This window comes from Mustela erminea, chromosome 11, assembly GCF_009829155.1.
Source record: "Mustela erminea isolate mMusErm1 chromosome 11, mMusErm1.Pri, whole genome shotgun sequence".
NCBI lineage: Eukaryota > Metazoa > Chordata > Mammalia > Carnivora > Mustelidae > Mustela > Mustela erminea.
The window spans coordinates 14,227,686-14,246,324 of NC_045624.1; the positions used below are offsets into that span (position 1 = coordinate 14,227,686).

The following is an 18,639-nucleotide window of genomic DNA, read 5'->3' on the forward strand; positions in this document are numbered from 1 at the left end:
GAGCGGACAGAAGAATGGGTCAAGGAAATGCAGCACGTGTGCACAGTGGAATGCTAGTCAGCCTTAAAAAGAGGAAAATTCTGCAATATGCAAAAAGCTCTTAACCCGAGGTTTCTAAAATAGTCAAGTTCGTAGAATTGAGCAGTGGGATTTCCCTGGCCGGTGGCGTGAGTTAGGCGACACCTACACCCAAAGTCAGCAGCGCTGTACCATGCACTTAAGACTTTGTTAAGGGGATAGATCTCCTGTTAGGTATTCTAGCCGGTAGCGTAATGGTCTTCACTGTGCAGTCTTGCAGTGAGCCTCAGGGGGACAGCGTCTGCGAAGCTCTTTGACCAGCAGTTGTACATCAAATAAATGTTGTCTGTGGTCATTAATCAGTGTTGTAGTTAGAGAAGAGTGCTGTTTCTCCCCTACAGCACTGACTGTGGAAGCAGAGCAATGGAGGAAGTCACACAAAGTTTATCTGTGGAGATGAGTTTTGACCCGGGTCTTGAAGGATGGGGTTGACAGAGACTGGCAAATAGAAATCAGAAACCCATTCCAGAAAGGGCCTGACAGGGCAGGAGCCCCACGGTTGTGTCCGTTCCTCCAGCAGGGGTTCCTCCATCGGGGCTGATTTCTGTACTTCCAAGATCTTTATTTCTTCCCATCATTTTAAAGTGATGAAAATCAGCTGTTGCCATGACAACACAAAGCAATTTGTGAACTCTGGGAGCTTTGTTCTTTACTCAGAAGTGGTGTTCTGCCGAGGACATTGAAGGAAATGTTTCTCATTCTACTCCTCTCTCTCTCCATTGTATTACCCAATTCGTAACGAGATTAATAAACTATCGATAATAATTAGACACCGTAGTGGAATGAACCCCTGTGGAATCAATACCTCTGAGCCAGAAGAATCCGTAGTGGTGATGTCAAATGTGCGCTCATTTTTAAAGTGACTCATTTAACAGCTTCCCATTTGTCCTCAAATCTGCACAGTGTATTTGGGCAGAGTGCAGAGATTTTTAACAGTAGGAGAGATTAAAAACAGAGCTATCAAATCAATTCACCTTTTCCGCTTGTCACAGGCAAACCCAAAAAGATACATAAATTAGCCCTGGGCTGCGTTGTTGGCTCTTTGCTCATTAGGCATAGTGAGCTCTGAAAACAAAAGGCGGGACCCATGAACTATTTCTGGATGTTTAACCCCACACTCCTTGTAGATAGCAAGACATTGACATGCAGGATCCTCAGCCTCTGAGGGAAAGGCCCACCAGGGTTTCCATCAGGAGATGGCCCTAAAGTCTCACAGCTCATTCACACTGAGCTGTCAGCCGTTGAGAGACTCTTGTCGGCAAGCCATCCTTCGGAGACCAGAAGCTCACTAAGAAGTCTTGATGGGACCCGCCCAGTAAATCCTTTCATGGCACTTTCCCTGACAGATTTCAAAGCAGGTTGGAAGTGGAGGGATGTCCTGGGTCACACTAATATCCAGGCCACTGTCCGGGTCACACCAGTGAATGGACAGTGGAACCAGGACTCGAACACCAGCTCCCAGGACACATTTGGAAACCAGCTTCTGTTCTTCACGTGGGGTCCACGCACCTGCAGCAGAACACGTATCTGTGTGGCGAGATGACCTCCGCCTCACCGTGTATGACACAGCGGCATACTGTGTGACACAGTATGTGTCTTCATGACACAGACCTGGCTGTGGCAGAGCATGGAGGACAGGGCGACACATCTCCCCTCATCCGCTCTGGAACTGGGCACTGTACAGAGTCCTGGCCTCCAGGGCCTCTTCCCCTGGTCCTGGGACCATTTGGTGATGGTGTATGCATGGCGGAAGAGGGGCCCTGCATTAATTCCGCCTCTGGGCTCTTGCACGTGCTGCTGCTGTGAACGCTGGCCTACGAGTGTCTCTCTGCATCCCCACTCTCTGTTCCTTTGTACAGATACCTAGGAGTGACATTGCTGGGTCCTAGGGTAATTCTGTGTTCAGCTCTTTGAGGAACAAGCATATGGGCTTTTTGCATTTCAGCTGTTAAAAGTAGGAAGCATAGGTCTTCATTAATTAAAGTGTATCTATTTTATCAAAGTTAACGTGAAGAGCTGTAAGTCTGTGCAGTCAATCCATTCGTCGCCTGCCTTTGAGCTCCTAACAGTTGTCATCAGCAGAACTCGTTTGACAGCTCGTCACAGAAGCCTTTGTGACATCCATTATTCTCTTTAACCGATTATTTTAAAGCTTTTGCTCTTTAACTTGTCATGTTTTTATACAGTCCCCCACTGCAGTTTTAATCATCTCAAGGGCAGAGGCACGTATTGTAGCTCTTTGAGCAGGAATCCCCCGTCACACCGTCACACAGATCTCCAAGATAGCTAACTAATGAGTTTCCGTTCCTTTCATATCGATCTTCTGGTTTATTCATAGACTAAAAACTTCTCCATCCAATCCGTACCTCGACAGAATCCACTTTGCCTGGGTCTGTTTTTGCAAACCTGTTTTCGTGTGTTAAATGAGGTAACACAACCCAGAATGGTAATAATAACAGCTGACTTGTATGTGCTTACCCCATGCCGTCTGCTATCCAAAGCATTTCCGTGTATGTTCTCAGTTCTCAAGGTCAGCCTGTATATGTACGTACTGTCGTTACCCATGTTTGACTGAGAAGGCGACAGTCACTCAGAGGTTGAGTAGATAACTCCCCACGGCCACACAGCCAGCAGGTACTGAAGGTGCTGGCCGCAGGGCCCATGTACTGAGCCACGGACACAGTTAGGGAGGGACCCTTCTACCCTGAACCAAGAAGGACAAAATGTGTGGCCATCTTCAGCCCAAATGTCAGTCGTGCCAGGCTTCGGGGAGCAGGGGGACTCAGACCTTATGTGGGCTCACCTCCCAGCATTTTGTAGGTCCCTCTTTGGCTGTCCAGGGCTCTCGAGCTTGCCCACATCTCTGCTGCCCTTAGGGTGGCAGGGATCTGTCTTGGAAAGAGTCTGGCCTGTGACTGGCCGCGTGACCTTGGGCAAGACACCTGGGGGAGGGGGTATGGTCGTTCCATTAAGCGCTCCATAAATAGCAGCTTCTTCTCTTGGCAAATTAGTTGGAAACTGACCATCTGACGTAGGCAGTCGATATTTCTTAAAAATAGATGATCAATATACAAAAATAGATGTAAATCCATTTTTAAAACCTTCACAATAAGCAACAAATCCCATATCCATCATCCCACCAGCGTGTCCTGGAGGCAGACAGAATTGGTTCCCAGAGGAGCCGCACCAACATAAATATCTCGGGAGAGAAAGTGTGCTGGCCACAAGCCATCCGAGCATGTTCCTCTCTCTCAGCATAGAACAAAGTTTCAGATACAAGAGGAAAGCCAGAGATCCTGAGCAACTCTCTCCCCGTGGGAGCCTTTCTGACCTCCCCGAGACACAAAGCTGTCCCCTCCCTGGTCCTTGGCCCTGGCTGGGGGCGAGGTGACAGGGGGGCCAGGCCTCCTGCAAGGAAGAGACTCTCAGACATCTGAGTGGCGCGTGCCACAAAGTCATTGCCTGTAAGACCACACAGCACAGGTGTGGCTGAGGGTGTCCCGTCCAGCTCCCGATTTCTTTCTCCCAGAGTGTCTGACCCGGGCTGTGTACGGTCAGCCTCTCAGACCCTCACTCTAACACCCCTCTCTCTGCATCCTGCGTCCTCCTGGATGTTTCGCTCCCTCCCGCCTGCGTTCACCAGATCTCCAAGGCCTGAGCCTAAGCTGATGGTGCTCCTCTCCCAGCCCAGGACCTCAGGCTGCAAGGTCTTGCTGGGCTTTTTCTGCTTGCAGAGCTGTCCCCTTCCAGTGGCTCAGAGGGTGCTGCCACACAGCTGTGGGCTACAGGTGTCTCCCTTGCAGTTCTGCCAAGCCCTGCTGCAGAGGGAGAGCCCAGGGCTACCTGGAAGTTTCTCCGAGGTTCCAGAAGCACCTGTGGGTCCAGCTCCAGCCCCTTCCTCCTGTCTTCATGAGCCCCCTCCTCCTCCCACTGCTGGTTGGACAGGTGACACTTGTGTGCCTTGTCTCCTCATGAGGATCTAGAGGACAGATGTCACATTCCTGCCCCCTCTCCAACTCCCCTCTCCCCTCTCTGCTCACCTCTGCTGTCTGGAACGCCAAGAGGGGCCTCTCACACAGCCAGTTCTGGAATGCTGCTTGTATCTCACTTCACAGCTGCCTCACGGTTCTGATTTCTCCCTTTCTGTTTTCAGCACTGTCTCCAAGCAGAGAAAAAACGTCATCAGCTGTGTCACGGTCCACGACTCTCCCTACTCCGACTCCTCCAGCAACACCAGCCCCTACTCTGTGCAGCACCGTGCTGGGCACCACACCAACACCTTTGACACCAAGGGGGGCCTGGAGACCCACTGCACCGGGAACCCCCGCACGATCATCGTGCCACCCCTGAAAACCCAGGCCAGCGAAGTGTTGGTGGAGTGTGATAGCCTGGTGCCAGGTAATCGGGGGCCGGGACACCCCTCTGCCTCTCCGCTCACGGGTTTCCTTGGGTCCTGCGACGAGCGTCGTGTTGTGTGAAGACTCCTAAGCCCTGGGCCACTGTAGCTCCTAACCCAAGGATTTCACTCAGGTAGCCAGGGTAGGATTCCGCTTACCACCATGTAGAAGCAGCTGTTTCAACGTTTTTGTTTCTGTAAAGACTGCCTCACTGCCTTTACAGTGGCTCCCCCACTGACGAGTCTGATAAAGATAGGAAATAAAAGCCACCCAGCTCCCACCTTGCTCGTCTGGGATGACACCGGCTTAGAGAATCTGCCCAAGCAGAGCAGCTTCCCGTGTGGAAAGAACCTTCTCTGAGTCTTGGCGGGTGAGGGTGACGTAGGCTCCCCTTGGCGTCCCCTTAGAGCTCGCTGTTGGGACGAGAGGTCATAGTGAGTGTGCTTGTCTCCTTACCAGCGCCTCTCATGAAGGCCTGAAAACTAGGCTCTAGAATGAAGGCTGAGAGCATAACCTTCCAATACACTTAGCGGCTCCCCCCGATTTGCTAGTCTCCCTTCAGCGACTTCCTTGTTCATGCTCACCAGTGGAAGAATTTAGGGAGTAAACCAGAAGCCATCTGCTCTTCTGCCACAAACTGTCAAAGAAGATTTTGTTCAGATGCAGGGAGCCGTTCGTCAGGAAGGACCCCTGTCTAAGTCATGTGCTGCAGGAGGCCTTGGAACCTTCTTGGGATGGTCACCACATGTAAGCCCACCAGGTTCTGTCACTGAGAGTGACCTTCTTCAGGGTAGTGTCTCTAGGGACTTTTCTAGCCCAGTGCCATAGGCCAGCCTACATAGTGTGGGACACAAGGACATCTCTTTCCAGAGCCTTCTTTCTCTACCCAGGCAAGGATTTTAGTAGAAACCTCGGCAGGAAGAAACATTCTCTAGAACCAAAGGAACCTGTAAGGCAAACAGAGTTGTTCACTGAGGAGTTGTTCATCCTTTGCCAATATTTAAACTTAAAAATATGCGATAGATAGAGTTTCAAGCAATTACTTAAGGGATATATGAGTAGAAGAACTGCAAGGACTCCTTAGAGCAGCGGCCCTCGCAGTTCTACTCATATATCCCTTAAGTAATTGCTTGAAACTATATCTATCGCATATTTTTAAGTTTAAATATTGGCAAAGGATGTCATTTCTGTCACGTTGTATGTCGTGTCACTGTTGAATATGTGTGTCAGAGCCTCGGAACTACAGATTCAACTCATCCAGTCCATGGGGACACTGCCTTGTCCCCTCATGAACAGCCAGCCACTCCTTGCCATCAGCCAGGAAGCCAAGCTAGTTCACCTCCGTCAAAAGTGGCTTCCCTGTGACAGCCTCCTCATCTCTGAATTTTGTTTCGTGCAGTGGAGTAGGGAGTTTCCAAAGCGTCTGCAGCCTGAACAAGGGAAGGCTGGGCAGCCTTCGGTGTTTCTTACCCAAGACGGCCTGGCTTTGCTAGCGAGGGACTCTCCGTCCCTCAGGAGTCCGTCAGCTTTTTCACACCTGGAGGCGGGGCACCATGTCCGCTTTCCAGAGCGAGAAGCAAGGGGAGGCACATGGGTGTGAGAGAGAAGGTGGGAAAGGAAAACCAGCGGATGCTAAGGCTGGTGAATCCGTTCAGGAAAAGATAACATTTGCAAACTCAGAATCTGGAGACTGGCCCTTTAAATCTCTACTGCCACGTACTTTCCAGTCCTCAGGAAGCCCTACATGTGCTGGCTTTGGTTGCAGCCTGCGAGGGGCTGCCTGACTGGCTCAGTCAGGAAAGTGTGTGACAATTGATCTCAGGGTTATGGGTTTGAGCCCCACGTTGGGTGTAGAGATGAGTTTAAAAAAAATAAAATCTTTAAAAAAAATTTTTAAAATAGCAGGTTGCAATGCACGTAGCTTGGTGTGAAGGGCTCTCCTGCTTAATTAACAGTAAAGGTCTTAAGACCGTGTTGCCAAAACCCTTAAGGAAGTCTGGCCCTTTTATTGAGCTAGTCCTGTAGTCTTAAAAACTCCAAAAACCGGGGCACCTGGGTGGCTCAGTCGGTTAAGCGTCTGCCTTGGGCTCGGGACATTTGCCCTGGGCTTAGGTCGTGATCCCATGGGCTCCCAGCTCAGTGGGGAATCTGCTTCTCCCTCTGCCCCTCCCCTCCACTCACTTGTGTGCACGTGTGCACACGCTCTCTCTCTCAAATATGTGATTTTTTTTAAGTTAAAAAAAAACAACCCTCCTAAATCCAAATTTTTAAGTTTACAGCAAACTCAGTGGTGGTGAAGCCTGACCTGAATTAGCAAGGGGCTGTTCACAGTCTCTTTGTCATAGTCTTCTGTGTCGCTTCGTAAAATATCCCTAGGTTTTGGGACAGAAATATTCTTGGCTTTGATTACAGTTTGGTGCCCAAGGCCGTGCTGGGAGTAATCTAACATACTGAACCTTTCTAAAATCTGAAATTCCGAATTTCAAAAATGTGTGACTCCAAGGATTTTAGATCAGGGATTGAGACCTACAGCATAAGACTGTGGGTTTTGTTACATCAAGAGTGCCCCTCCGAGACCCCTCCAGGCTGCGACAGTCACATTCCCTTTAAAATATGGTTAATTATCTATAAAAATTGGTTCAAGATAGACTTTCTTGAGGTCACTTAGGAATTAATTTTTTTTTAAGATTTTATTTATTTATTAGACAGAGATCACAAGTAGGCAGAGAGACAGGCAGAGAATGAGGAGGAAGCAGGCTCCCTGCTGAGCAGAGAGCCCGATGCCGGACTCGATCCCAGGACCCTGGACCATGACCTGAGCCAGAGGCAGAGGCTTTAACCCACTGAGCCACCCAGGTGCCCTAGAATTAATTTTTTTTTAAAGGTGGTTGCTGCTAATTTTTCTTAGCCTTTTAAATCAGCATGAGAGAGGAGCCAGAATCCACAGGTTAGAAATCCGCCTTGGAATTGCGTCCACCTGTGGTGCTGGTTCCCTTCCATGGAAGGTGACACCCTTGTGAGGACAGTTACTGAAACTATAAGACCACCTAGTCCGACCCCGAGTGAAGAGCAGCGCAGAGACCGAGGGCCGGCTTTGCCCACATGACAGCAGCCTTGGGTCTGGAAACCACAAAGGCGGGAGAGGACAGCTTTGCGGAACCGTATTTCATGCCTTTCAAGGTCCATTAACCATTCCACATGGGCAGGGGGCCATTCTGAGCACTTACCCCACCGCCTTCCCCCAAGAACGGCTGGGAGTCTCCGAGGGCTGTTTCTGACCAAAAAGAGAAAGCGGGGGGGAAGGTCCTTCTTTGCAGTACGGCTACTGGTTCCAAGCAGCCAGGCGCTGCTGTCTCTGGGGAAGCCCGTGGTGTAATTTTCTGCCACAGAGAGAGATTCGTTTTCCCCCGGGAGGACATGCTGCACGGTCTTTCTGGTGACAGGCAAGAGGCAGGAAGGAACTTCATGCTGGTGCCTCCTCGTCCCCAGCCTGGGCGGTTTCTCAACACTGTACCACTCGCTCCAGCATCATCCCGGGCTCGGAAAAAGCAGGAAAGCAGCCTTCCTCGGGGTCCTGGTGCTCAGTTGGCCCGGAGAGGCCAAGGTGGGACCATATTGCAGCGCTGCCCCTGACCCACACCCCAGCTGGAGTCTGGGTGTTCCCCTGGCCCGGGTCAGGAAGAATGCTGTGCGGGCCACAGGCCCTTTCCTCACAGAACTCTCCCCTTCCGTGGCTCTCAGCTCGGGAAGGAGCCCTTGGGAATTTCTCCTGCCACCTTCTCAGGTCTTCTGGGTTAGTCGAGGTTCTTCTGGAAGGCAGCAGAATGAACTCTACACTGCCTTAAGACACAGTTTACTGGAAGGAATTAAGAGGGCCGAGGGAAAAGTTCAGCAGCCCTGTCCCAGGCTGGGCCGGAGCCAGAATTCCCGGGACCCCGGCCACTGGCAGCCTGACGCCTGCTTCCCGAAGCACTGCTTCACTCTGGCCCAGTGACTCCCAGCCTCCCAGCTGTCCATTTCCAGGAGACGGGACTTGGTTGTCCCAGCTTGGAGTGGACACCCATTCTTGAGCAGCATTAGCTGGGGGACAGGGCTCAATAGTCAAGACATTAGCAGTAGCTAAAACACCTAACGCTTTTAAGAGCGTAACGTGACAGGTACTAAGCGGTCCATGTACAGTACCGTATGTGAACCTCGAGACAACCCTCCGTGAAGATACCATTATTCCCCCAGCTTCCCAGATACGAAAATGGAAGCACAGAGAGGTTAACTAACTCGACTGAGGCCAGGCACTGGACCTCGCCAGAGCCCGGCTCCCCAGCCCACCCACACTCTGCAGCACCCTCCCACTCACCTAGTGTGGACAGGACCCCCAGGGGCTACCTTGGGAGCCACAGGGTGGCAGATCTTTGAGAACAGCCAGGCAGGGCTCGACCAGAGCATGTCCCTCGTGGCTCCAAGCCACACCTCGGGCTTGACCTTCAGCACTTGCCCTCTGCTGCCCTTGGCACTTTATTCATCTCAGCAGGAGGAAATGGTTCTCTTCCTCTCTGGGCCCCCCTGTAGGACCCCCTCTGAGCCAGGGGGTCCTTATTCGTGCTCTGACCCAGGCCCCATTCCCTGTCCCCGCAGTGGTGGTAGCAGGTGCGTGCTGGGCTCTCTCTCACCATTTCATCTGAAACTCCTAACTCTTACAGTCTCAGGCTGTGGATACCTTGAGCTCAGGCTCATTACCACAGAATGTCCAGAGAGTTGAAGTAGGAGCAGAGAGACAGCATCCCCAGCTGGGGCCCAGACGGCAGGCACAGTCTGTGACCTGCTACAGAGCAGCAAGGACTCCTCCTCCATCCCTCACCCGGCGGCGTCCCCCCAAACCCCTCCACCCTCCAGCTCTCGGAGGGCCTTGGAGAGTCTGACTGGGTTTGGCTTTTGCACACCTCCATACTCTGGGGCCTGGCAGGCCAGGCTCCTCTCCTGCGGTGCTTGTTGCTAATAGAGATGCCCAGACACCCCTCCCCTGGTGTTCTGATATGGTGGGTGGATGGGAGGACCCCCACTGGCATGGGAGGACCGTGCCAATGCATGGTCAGATTGGGGGTCTCTGTGAGGACCCTGTGGCTCCCCCCACCGTGAGGCAGCTCTCCCTTTCCTGGAGGGGGGCTGCTGCCCGTGGGGCCGGGAGGCTCCCCATGGACTTCACTGTGCACCCCAGTCCACCATCCCCAAGTGGCCAGTTTCCCAGACCTTCAGTCTTCACGTTTCTCCCGGCGGTTAATCGGTGTTCTCTCCTGCCGGCCCCAGCCAGGAGGTCTCCTCTCTGACTTGATCTCCTTACCCTGGGACTCGTAATAGAGTTGCTCCAACCCGGTTCCGTCAAGGGCCTGCTCGTTGTGATGTGAGCCTCATTCATACTTCGCATCCTCTGGCCCGGCCTCGCCTGTTGTCCCCTAGCCACCACGGGCGGTTTTTCCCTCAGGACGTGTGTGGCCCTTTTCCTGAGGCTCCATTTCCTGTACCCTGCCGATCACCGCGTCTCCGGATCTCAGCAGACAGCCCTGGACGGGGCACGAAGAGCTACAGAGACCTCTCCTCTTGTCCTCCGTTAGACCCTCCTTGAGCTCTTCGGTGTCCCCAGACAGGGAGTCCCAAGTCCCACAAGCTGGGACTTGCTCCAAAGCCCAGTGGCCAGTCCAGACCCGGTAGACTCGTCACCGGGTCTCAGGGAGATGTTGAGATGTTGCTGATGTTGAGGGCTGGTTCCGGGAACGGGCTCCTTCCTGGCGGAGCAGCCGTGCTTTCCTAGACGGCAGGGTCTTCTGGGCAGTGGAGGGCCTATGACCCGTCTGTGACCCATGGCTCTTCCCCACACAGTCACCACCAGTCAGCACTCGTCCTACAAGTCCAAGTCCTCCAGCAACGTGACCTCCACCAGCGGTCACTCTTCAGGGAGCTCGTCCGGAGCCATCGCCTACCGGCAGCAGCGGCCAGGCCCGCATTTCCAGCAGCAACAGCCTCTCAATCTCAGCCAGGTGAGTGCCGCCCGGCCCTGGCCTGCAGGTCATCTGGGATCACCGCAGTCCCCTCCGGCCTCAGCTGCCCAGCAGGTAGCCATGGCCGTGGCTCAGAGGGCCGCATTCCCCTGGCGGCCGGATGGGTCCCGAGGGACCTCTGCCTTCTTGCCACCATGGGTGACGCTGGGGGAAGTACGTCTCCCTGGGTCCCAGAGAGCCAGCCCCGAGTACAGTAAGTTGTCTCGTGTCACAGAGCACTCAGTGGCATGGTGTCAGAGCCTTACAGCAGGATGGCCCCCAGCTCGCCCTCCCAGCCAGGCAGAGGCTAACACACCGCGTCCTGGCCCCGTCAGACCAGGATGCCTGGGGAAGACCTGCAGGCTGACAACGGCGGGCTGACTGGCCCATTGCCGTGAGGGAGACCAGGCCACACATGGGGAACCCCAAGCGGAGGGCAGAGAGGACTCGGAGACAGTGGGTGGCGTTGAGGGGGAATTACACGTGAGCAGAGTCTCTGCAGCACAGCGGCCTGTGCGTGCGCAGGGTCTGTGTCTCGTCTGACCCGCAGAGTGGCCTCGGGGGCCTGCTCCTCAGGAGCCACGGAAGTGAAGTCAGTGGGGAGTTTGTGTTCCAAAACCCCTTGTCCAAAGGGGGTACGCTTGCTAAACTGAGGGCGCGTGTCTGTGTCGTCAGGACCCCGGGTCTCTGGAAGAGAGGCTCTTCCCACAGCAGAGTTCCCAAGAGCCTGGGACTTCAGGGAACAAGATTTCCCGGTGAGGGAGGAAGCAGCTGCGGCTCAGAGGTTCCTCTGACACTTCCCGGCCAGAGGAGGCCATTAGGAGACATCCTGTCTCCTGTTACCTCCTCAAGCTGGCTTGGTCTGTGTGTCATCCAGCCGGGGACGTTGGGGACTCGGGGGACTCGGGAAAGCGTTCCTTTCTCAGGCCAGGCTGATGTTGCTTTCCCAGCCTACAAGAGAGGCATCTTCCCTCACTCCTGTGGCTTCTGGCCTCCCCGCCTGTCCTCCCCCTCCTCCCCACGCCCCTGTCCTCCCCTGCCACCTGCCACCTCCCCTTCCTCCCCTTCCTCTCTTACCCCTTCTCACTTCTCTCTCTCTCCCTCCTCCCTCTCCACTTCTCCCTCCTCCCTCCCTCCTCTTCCTCTGCCTCCCCGCTCCCCTCTTCCCTTCTCTCTCTCTTCCTCCTCTCCATCCTCCCTCCCACTTCTCCCTCCTCCCCTTCCTGTCCTCGTGCTCCCCGTCTCTCCTCCCGCGTGTCTGGCCCCCAATGCAGCCCTCTCCTGGTGCTTCTCCTTCTCCAGGCTCAGCAGCACATCACCGCAGAGCGCGCCGGGAGCCACCGCCGGCAGCAGGCCTACATCACCCCCACGATGGCTCAGGCCCCCTACTCCTTCCCGCACAACAGCCCCAGCCACGGCACTGTGCACCCCCACCTGGCCGCCGCAGCCGCAGCAGCCCACCTCCCCACCCAGCCCCACCTCTACACCTACACGGCACCCGCGGCCTTGGGCTCCACTGGCACCGTGGCCCACCTGGTGGCCTCCCAAGGCTCGGCACGCCACACCGTGCAGCACACTGCCTACCCGGCCAGCATCGTCCACCAGGTCCCCGTGAGCATGGGCCCCCGGGTCCTGCCCTCGCCCACCATCCACCCGAGTCAGTATCCAGCCCAGTTTGCCCACCAGACCTACATCAGCGCCTCTCCAGCCTCCACCGTCTACACTGGATACCCACTGAGCCCCGCCAAGGTCAACCAGTACCCTTACATATAAACACTGGAAGGGGAGGGGAGGGGAGGGGGGATGGCCAGAGGGGAGGGGGGCGGAGGGGCAAGGCGGGAGCTGGGCTTTTTATACTGAAGATGCGGCACACAAACAATGCAACGGGGCAGGGGGGGCAGGGGGCAGGGACGGATACAAATGAAACTTGAACTAGGAGGTGGGGGACTTAGAGCAGAGAAGAGAACATTTTAAAAAAGAAGGGATTGAGGAAGGGGAATTCTATGCTTTTTATTTTAAAAAAAGAAAAAGAAAAAAAAGAAAGCATCAGTAACAAAGAACACAGCTCACGAACCCATTCTGCACCAAGCTGGAGAGGAGAAGAAGAGAGCGACGGAAGATTCTGGAAGGGGGGGGCCCCAGTTTTTGAAAGAACTTTATCTATGAACTTCTCAAAGATTATTTTCATATGGCGGCAAGTGACATTTAAGAATTTGCTGTCGGGGACACCTGATATGGAAATCCAATAGATTTTTAATGATGGAACATAAGAATTAGGGATTTTTCCAGAACTCTGAAGGGTCAGCAGCCCTCTAGAAGGTCAGGCCGTGGCCTGAGGAGGCTGATATTGGGGGGAGTGGTTGCGTGGGGTTGGCCAAGCCCAGTTGTGGTTCGTGTGTCAGGACTGATTGGGGTAGGGGTGGCCAGGCCGAAGGACGCCTCCCCACCGCAAGGAGGGCACATTTCTCTTCCGGAGCACTCTGGATAAATCCCTAAGCAATGTTACTCCTCCAGTGTCATTAGTATTGTGTGTTGCAAACTTTAGGGTTTTTCTTTTTTTTTCCTTTCCTGAAGGTTTATTTTCTCTTTGAACCAATCCCTAGTCACGTAGCATAGGACTAGCGGTCGTCGCCGACACCCTGGTAGAATGTAGCAGTCAGCACCCCCGTTTTCTACTTTGTGTTCAACTCCAGTGATACCAATAGACTATTCCTCAACGTAATTGCACAAAAAAAAAAAAAAAAAAAAAGTGATAGAACATAGGCATGTAAGCAGTGTGGTGGTCCAGGTGTGTGAGCGTGGGCGAGTGTGTGCGGGTGTGAGCGCGGATGCCGCCCTCCCCGTGTGTCCCTCGGCGCCGCCATCACGGCTCTCGCATCCTGGGCTTGACACCGGTCCCTCCTAGTGCCTTACCGACCCACAGACGCGGGGTGAGGGGGACTCCGCGGTACTCCAAGACGCGCACTGAGGCGAGTCCCGTCAGCTCAGCTCTTCTCTCGTGCTGTTGCAGCATTTTACTCTGGTCTTTCCTTGTTGTCTTTTCTTTTTATTTTAAGTTAATTTAAGTTAATTTTGATACCTGTTGTCTTTTTTGAGCTGTCTGCTAGCAGGGGGGTGTCGGGGAGTCGACAGAAGCAGGGGGCAGGATGGGCAGGTGCCCCGGGAGCTTAAGAGAGGTGTGGGAGATGGGTGGGCGGGTGGACCAACCTTGACTTTTACTTTGGAGACCGAGAGCACGAGAGACTCCCCACCCTGCACCTCCCCCCACTCTGCCTCGTTTTGCTTGGGGGGCCCGGCTCTTACCCTTTGTGGGGGCAGGGGTCCCCCTGTGTTGTCAGAACGTTGGCCTTGCCAGGTGGCTGCCTCCTTCCTGATATGGAAGCCCAGGGGAGAGGAGGCCACCTGCCACCTCCGGGCTTGGCACAGCCTTCCTGCTGTCTGCGAGGTGGAGCCCACCCCAGGCCCTCTCCCCGACCGCACACTCTCGCACGCCCTGTCCTCTCTCATCGCGCCGACTGCGTATTGCTCTCCCAGTTCTGCTGGATCCTTCCCTCGTAGACAACCATCAACCTTTGTTTGCTGCTGCATCTTTCCTCACGTTGCCAGGCCTGCCCAAGACTCGACTTCGTTTTTGGTGTTAGAGGGGTCTGGTGGGCAGAAGGTCAGAGGGACGTTTATGAGGGTGACGAGTGGGTCTTACACTGCACTTTGGAACACTCCCACAGGCGCTTACGTTTCCAAAGAAATTTGCCCTTTGCCCTCTTTGTACCATTGATACATTCTGGAAGTTTTCTCAGGCTTTGAACACTGCCGGGGGGGGGGGGGGGGGGCGTGGGGGGGGAATATCTCCATTCATAGCAAAATTACTCTGAGTACATGAATGTTGGGAGACTCTCATCTTAGATGGGGCTTAGAAGGGTGGCCCTAATTGTCTGATTCTTGATACTGAGTCCTAACTGATCCCAAAGCCGAGTCTCCAAGGTGCAAAGAGATGGCTCCCAGTTGGGGCAGTTTGACCTCCTGCTCCCTGCCCCCTGCCGTTTCCCACAACCATCTACTGTGAACAATGGTTTTATCGTGATCACCTTAATTCGGCAACAAAGCCAGGCCATCACCTTAGCTGTTAGCTGTGAAATAACTCTGGAAATTCCTCCTCCCCAACCATGAATTCTGCTCGTCTTACAAAGAAATAGATCCCCGAACTGGAACCAGCTTAGTGCCGGCCTGAGGCCGGAAGGAAACACACCATGACCCACCGGAGGCACACGCTCGGGCAGCCCCCAGGCCCTGGCCAGTGAGCCTGCGAGAGGTTCGCCCCAGGGCAGGACACTCTCCTCGGGGACCCACCAACTGACCGATGGATGGATGCTCCTTTCCCGGGACATGGGGAAGGGCCGTCTCCCTAAGACCAGTCCAGAGACAGTAGGGGAGAAAAGTCGTTGGAGGACACATGAGCCAGAGCCCTCTCAGAGCCAGCCTGGAAAACCCGCCTGTCCTGACTTGGCAGCAGCCAGATGGCAGCAGAGCCCCGTCCCGTCTCCTCCTGACCAGCGACAAAAGTCTTGGCTGCACGTGAGACCGCATCGGCCTTGCTGGGTGGCATCCGGGTCCCCTCATATAGCTGACTCCCAGCCCTTCCTAGATCTGATCTCCTCTGGGAAAAGACAACGTAGCCTTCCATTTGAAAGAAAATTTCTTTGTCGATTTAAGTTGGAAGTCTCATTCTTTCACCTGAGATTTTGTTTTCTTCCAGATCAGGAATGAACGTTCCATGCTGCTCCTAAAGATAATATTATTGTCCTAATTGTTCTGATTATCTCCACTGTAATTTTTATCAAGATCATCATGTTGATATTTTAGCTGGGGTTTTAAATGCACATTTATTCCCAGTATCTTCGTGTTTTCTCTTTAATATTTAAACTTATTATATCTGTGAGTGTATGAGTAGGCAGGAAGGACACGCAGTGTCCAGTTTTGTTAAACAAGACAAACACAAAACAAAAGACAAAAAGGAAAGACCCAGGAATTAGGAAAATTGTTTCTGTCATCTCTAGTCCACAAAGAGCTATTAAGAAAGATCCACCACAGAACAAAAGTTGGAAGAGGAATCAAGACCTTTTCTGTGCACAGGCCAGACTGGACTCTTGACAACACAATGACCATCGACGCCGTACTCTCCCAGAGTCACAGTGGCTTGGGCAGAGTTGTGAGGTGGTACCTCCAGGGCCCAGCCCTCAGCTGTGGCTCTTTCCCACATTCCCTGTGCTCTCGTGTGCTTCTAGAATCCGCTAACTAGATTCTTGGCCTGCTTCACATCTGATACTGACCTGTCATGCAAAAGATAAGCCCTTCTGCCCAGGGCTGCCCCACATGTCCTTTTCCCATCAGTGCCCCGGAGGTGTGGCTCTGTCTCCTTCAGTGCAGAGATGGTTGTCTCCTCCTAGAAGCCACTGGCTAGAATGAGCGGATGTAAGGGTGCTAGGCAGGTGGTACCTTCCCCTGGGCAACTTCAGTCTCACTCCCACTCACCAACCATACTGCCCACTTCTCCAATCTCTTCCCCCTTACCCCTCCCGCCCCCAGTACCTCTTCTCGGCGTGCAATTCTAGGGACAAAACTAGGAGCCAAAAAAAGGTGGAGGGATGATAAGAGGCCAAAGGAGGACTGACAAAGTCAAGCAGCTCCTCCAACACCGGCAGGCAGGGCCTCCGGAAAGCGTCGGCCCGCAGAGGAGCACAGCACGGCCTCAAAGCCATCCCTTTGGTGCCCTATACCTAGTTTGTGATGGGCTTTTTAAAATTGGCTTGAGATGCCCACATACTGCCCACCCAACCCAGAAATACAGGCCTTAGGTTGAACTGTTGGTTTTACTGAGGCTTACCGAGGCTGAGGTCAGGCCGTGCCCAGCCCTGGTGCTGACCGGCAAACAGGAGTGCATCCCCCCCTTGTCCCCCAGCACCCTCCTCTTCGGGTCCCCAGCACAGAGCTGCAGAATCAAAAGACCCCTGTGTGCGAGGCCAGGCCCCTCGTGCCCTCCGTAGCACTTGCCCGGATCTCCCGTACCTTCCTCCAGGCTCTGAGTCACCCCAGCAAATCGGATGAATCAAAGCCTGCCCATCCCTAGGACCAAGCTCTCTAAAGTAGAGGGATGCCAACCTCGTCCTTGTTGAGACCATAAATGACCTAGAACATCACCTGTTCTTCAACCACCTCTAGTTGAAGAAGCATAGCAAAGCGGAAGAGGGGAAGGTTGGGAAGGACAGGTCAAGGAGAACCATGTAGCTGTCTGTAGCCTCAGGAAGTCGGGGGGTGTGCTTCCGCCCCAGGGGTTCTCGCTGATGCATCTGGGCGTGCACATCCATGTTTCTGCACTTAGTGCCTCGTTCGTGGCGTTCTGGCTGTTTCCAAGGGAAGGTGAGCAGGCCGACCGGTGGGAGAGTCTGAGGCTTGATGCCAGTTAAAACTGTGAAGTGGTGCATGTGGTTGATCGCGTTCAGAGGGCGAGGAAGGGTTGAGGCGAACCAGCGGCTGTCTCCTGGACCGAAGCTGCGTGCTGGCCTTACTGGCGGTGAGGGGCTTGCAGGCTGGGGAAGCCAGCTGGTCTTGCACTCTTCACCCTGGAAGAGTCCACCCGCCGGAACACCAGACTGTTGGATGTAAGGAAGGGAAGGGGAGATGAGCCCAGCGGCCGACAGGCTGCTTTCCCTCGACCAGATCTCTGGGAGGGCGAACACTCATTTTTGAACAAGCTTATGGTGGAGGATTTGGGTTGTGTGAGTGTGTGTGCGTGAGTGGAGCAGACTTTCTTGGAAACTGGAGGAAGGAGATGAGGAGGCTTAAGGAGTTACTGCTGACGGGCTGTGGTCGGTGAAGCGAGGTGTGTCCGTGAGCTGGCCCCAGCTTTCATCCCAGGCCCTCTCGGGTGCTGGGACCAGGGGTCGGGGAGTGGGGCCCCCGCTGGCCTGCCCAGGAGCTGCTAGGACAGATCACAGAAAGAAGTTAACGAGGTGCTCTCAGGTAGCAGAGGGAATTCAGCAGGGAGGCGAGGACCCTTCCGCAGGCCTGGCCTGGGACTTCACGACACCAGTGTGAGCCATTTTGCCAGGAAGCGTTCCGGCCCCGGAAGCACTTTGCATGCTGCTCTGGCTCTGCTGTGTCTCGCCAGTTTCAGATGGGGAAGCCTCAAAACCGAACAGGCCAGAGCTCTCCTTAACAAATTGGAAAGGAAGGTGTAACTGTTCCTTTCTTTAGCCAAAGAACCCTTCTCAAAGACACCTCCAGATAGGGACAAAATGGCATTCCTCTTTCCTTTCCGGGCAATAATGACATCGTCAGCGATGCGATTCCACGTGTCTCTCTTTGACCTCTCTCCTGACTTGTATTTATTTATTATTATTATTGCATTGATTTCAAACTGCATTCATCTTGTAAGAGAAGTGGAGATCAGTAACCCTACATGCTGCTGCTTGGGGAAGCTGGAGGCACCGCGCGAACACGTGGGCTTGACTGATGGCGCGTTGTCCCAGAGACTGACCGAAGCTCGGGGGGTCGGGTGCACGCGGGTTTGCGCTGGGTGTGTCAGTGCTTTCCCACTTTGATGCCTTAGGACTCTCCCTCCTAATCTCCACAGACTAGACTCTGTGAAATCCCAGTTGGGCTGCTAGAGAATGGAAGATGGCAAAACGACCCTTAAACGCAATAGAAACCTTCCCAAGGCTTTTGGCACCCTTGCACCCCAGGATGGCCCAAGCCAGTAGCGGTCCATCACATCTCTCTCGCAGCTTCCAGAAGCTCAGGAGAGCCAGCTCCAAGCCAGTCGCCCCTGTGAGATGTGGTGACCGTTTACAGAGAAGTGACCCTCCTGCAGAGGATGCTTTGTCAGAGATCTTCCTCATTCCCCACAGGTCTCTGAGGGCCCCTACCCTAGACTGCTGCACTGGAGCCGCATGTTGGCTGTCGCCCGTTTGCTAAAAGGTGCAGTGTCCCTCCAGGAAGTTGGAGGCAGCATTTGCTCAATGCTTCCGGTGTGCAGGGCCCCAGGCCAAGCCCCGGATGAGCTTATCTCATGGGCCCCTCATGGATGCCCTCTTTACCCATAGGAAGCAACGCTCTGAGAAAGCACGCGTTAAAGGAAA

At 54.0% G+C, this 18,639-nt stretch overlaps 1 protein-coding gene across 8 annotated transcripts in view; it reads left to right on the top strand.

Annotated features, from left to right (window-relative positions):
* Positions 1 to 15,961, top strand: part of HIPK2 (homeodomain interacting protein kinase 2) — a 173,946-nt gene extending 157,985 nt beyond the window's left edge. For 4 of the 8 annotated variants that reach the window (XM_032305957.1, XM_032305959.1, XM_032305960.1 and 1 more), the window contains exons 13-15: positions 4,232 to 4,476; positions 10,347 to 10,504; positions 11,779 to 15,961. In XM_032305957.1, coding sequence (XP_032161848.1) covers positions 4,232 to 4,476; positions 10,347 to 10,504; positions 11,779 to 12,435 — 1,060 coding nt within the window. In that variant the 3' untranslated portion in view covers positions 12,436 to 15,961. The remainder of the gene's footprint in view (positions 1 to 4,231; positions 4,477 to 10,346; positions 10,505 to 11,778) is intronic. The other 4 variants (XM_032305964.1, XM_032305965.1, XM_032305962.1 and 1 more) reach the window with 1 other exon arrangement.
* The last annotated feature ends 2,678 nt before the right edge of the window (positions 15,962 to 18,639 follow it).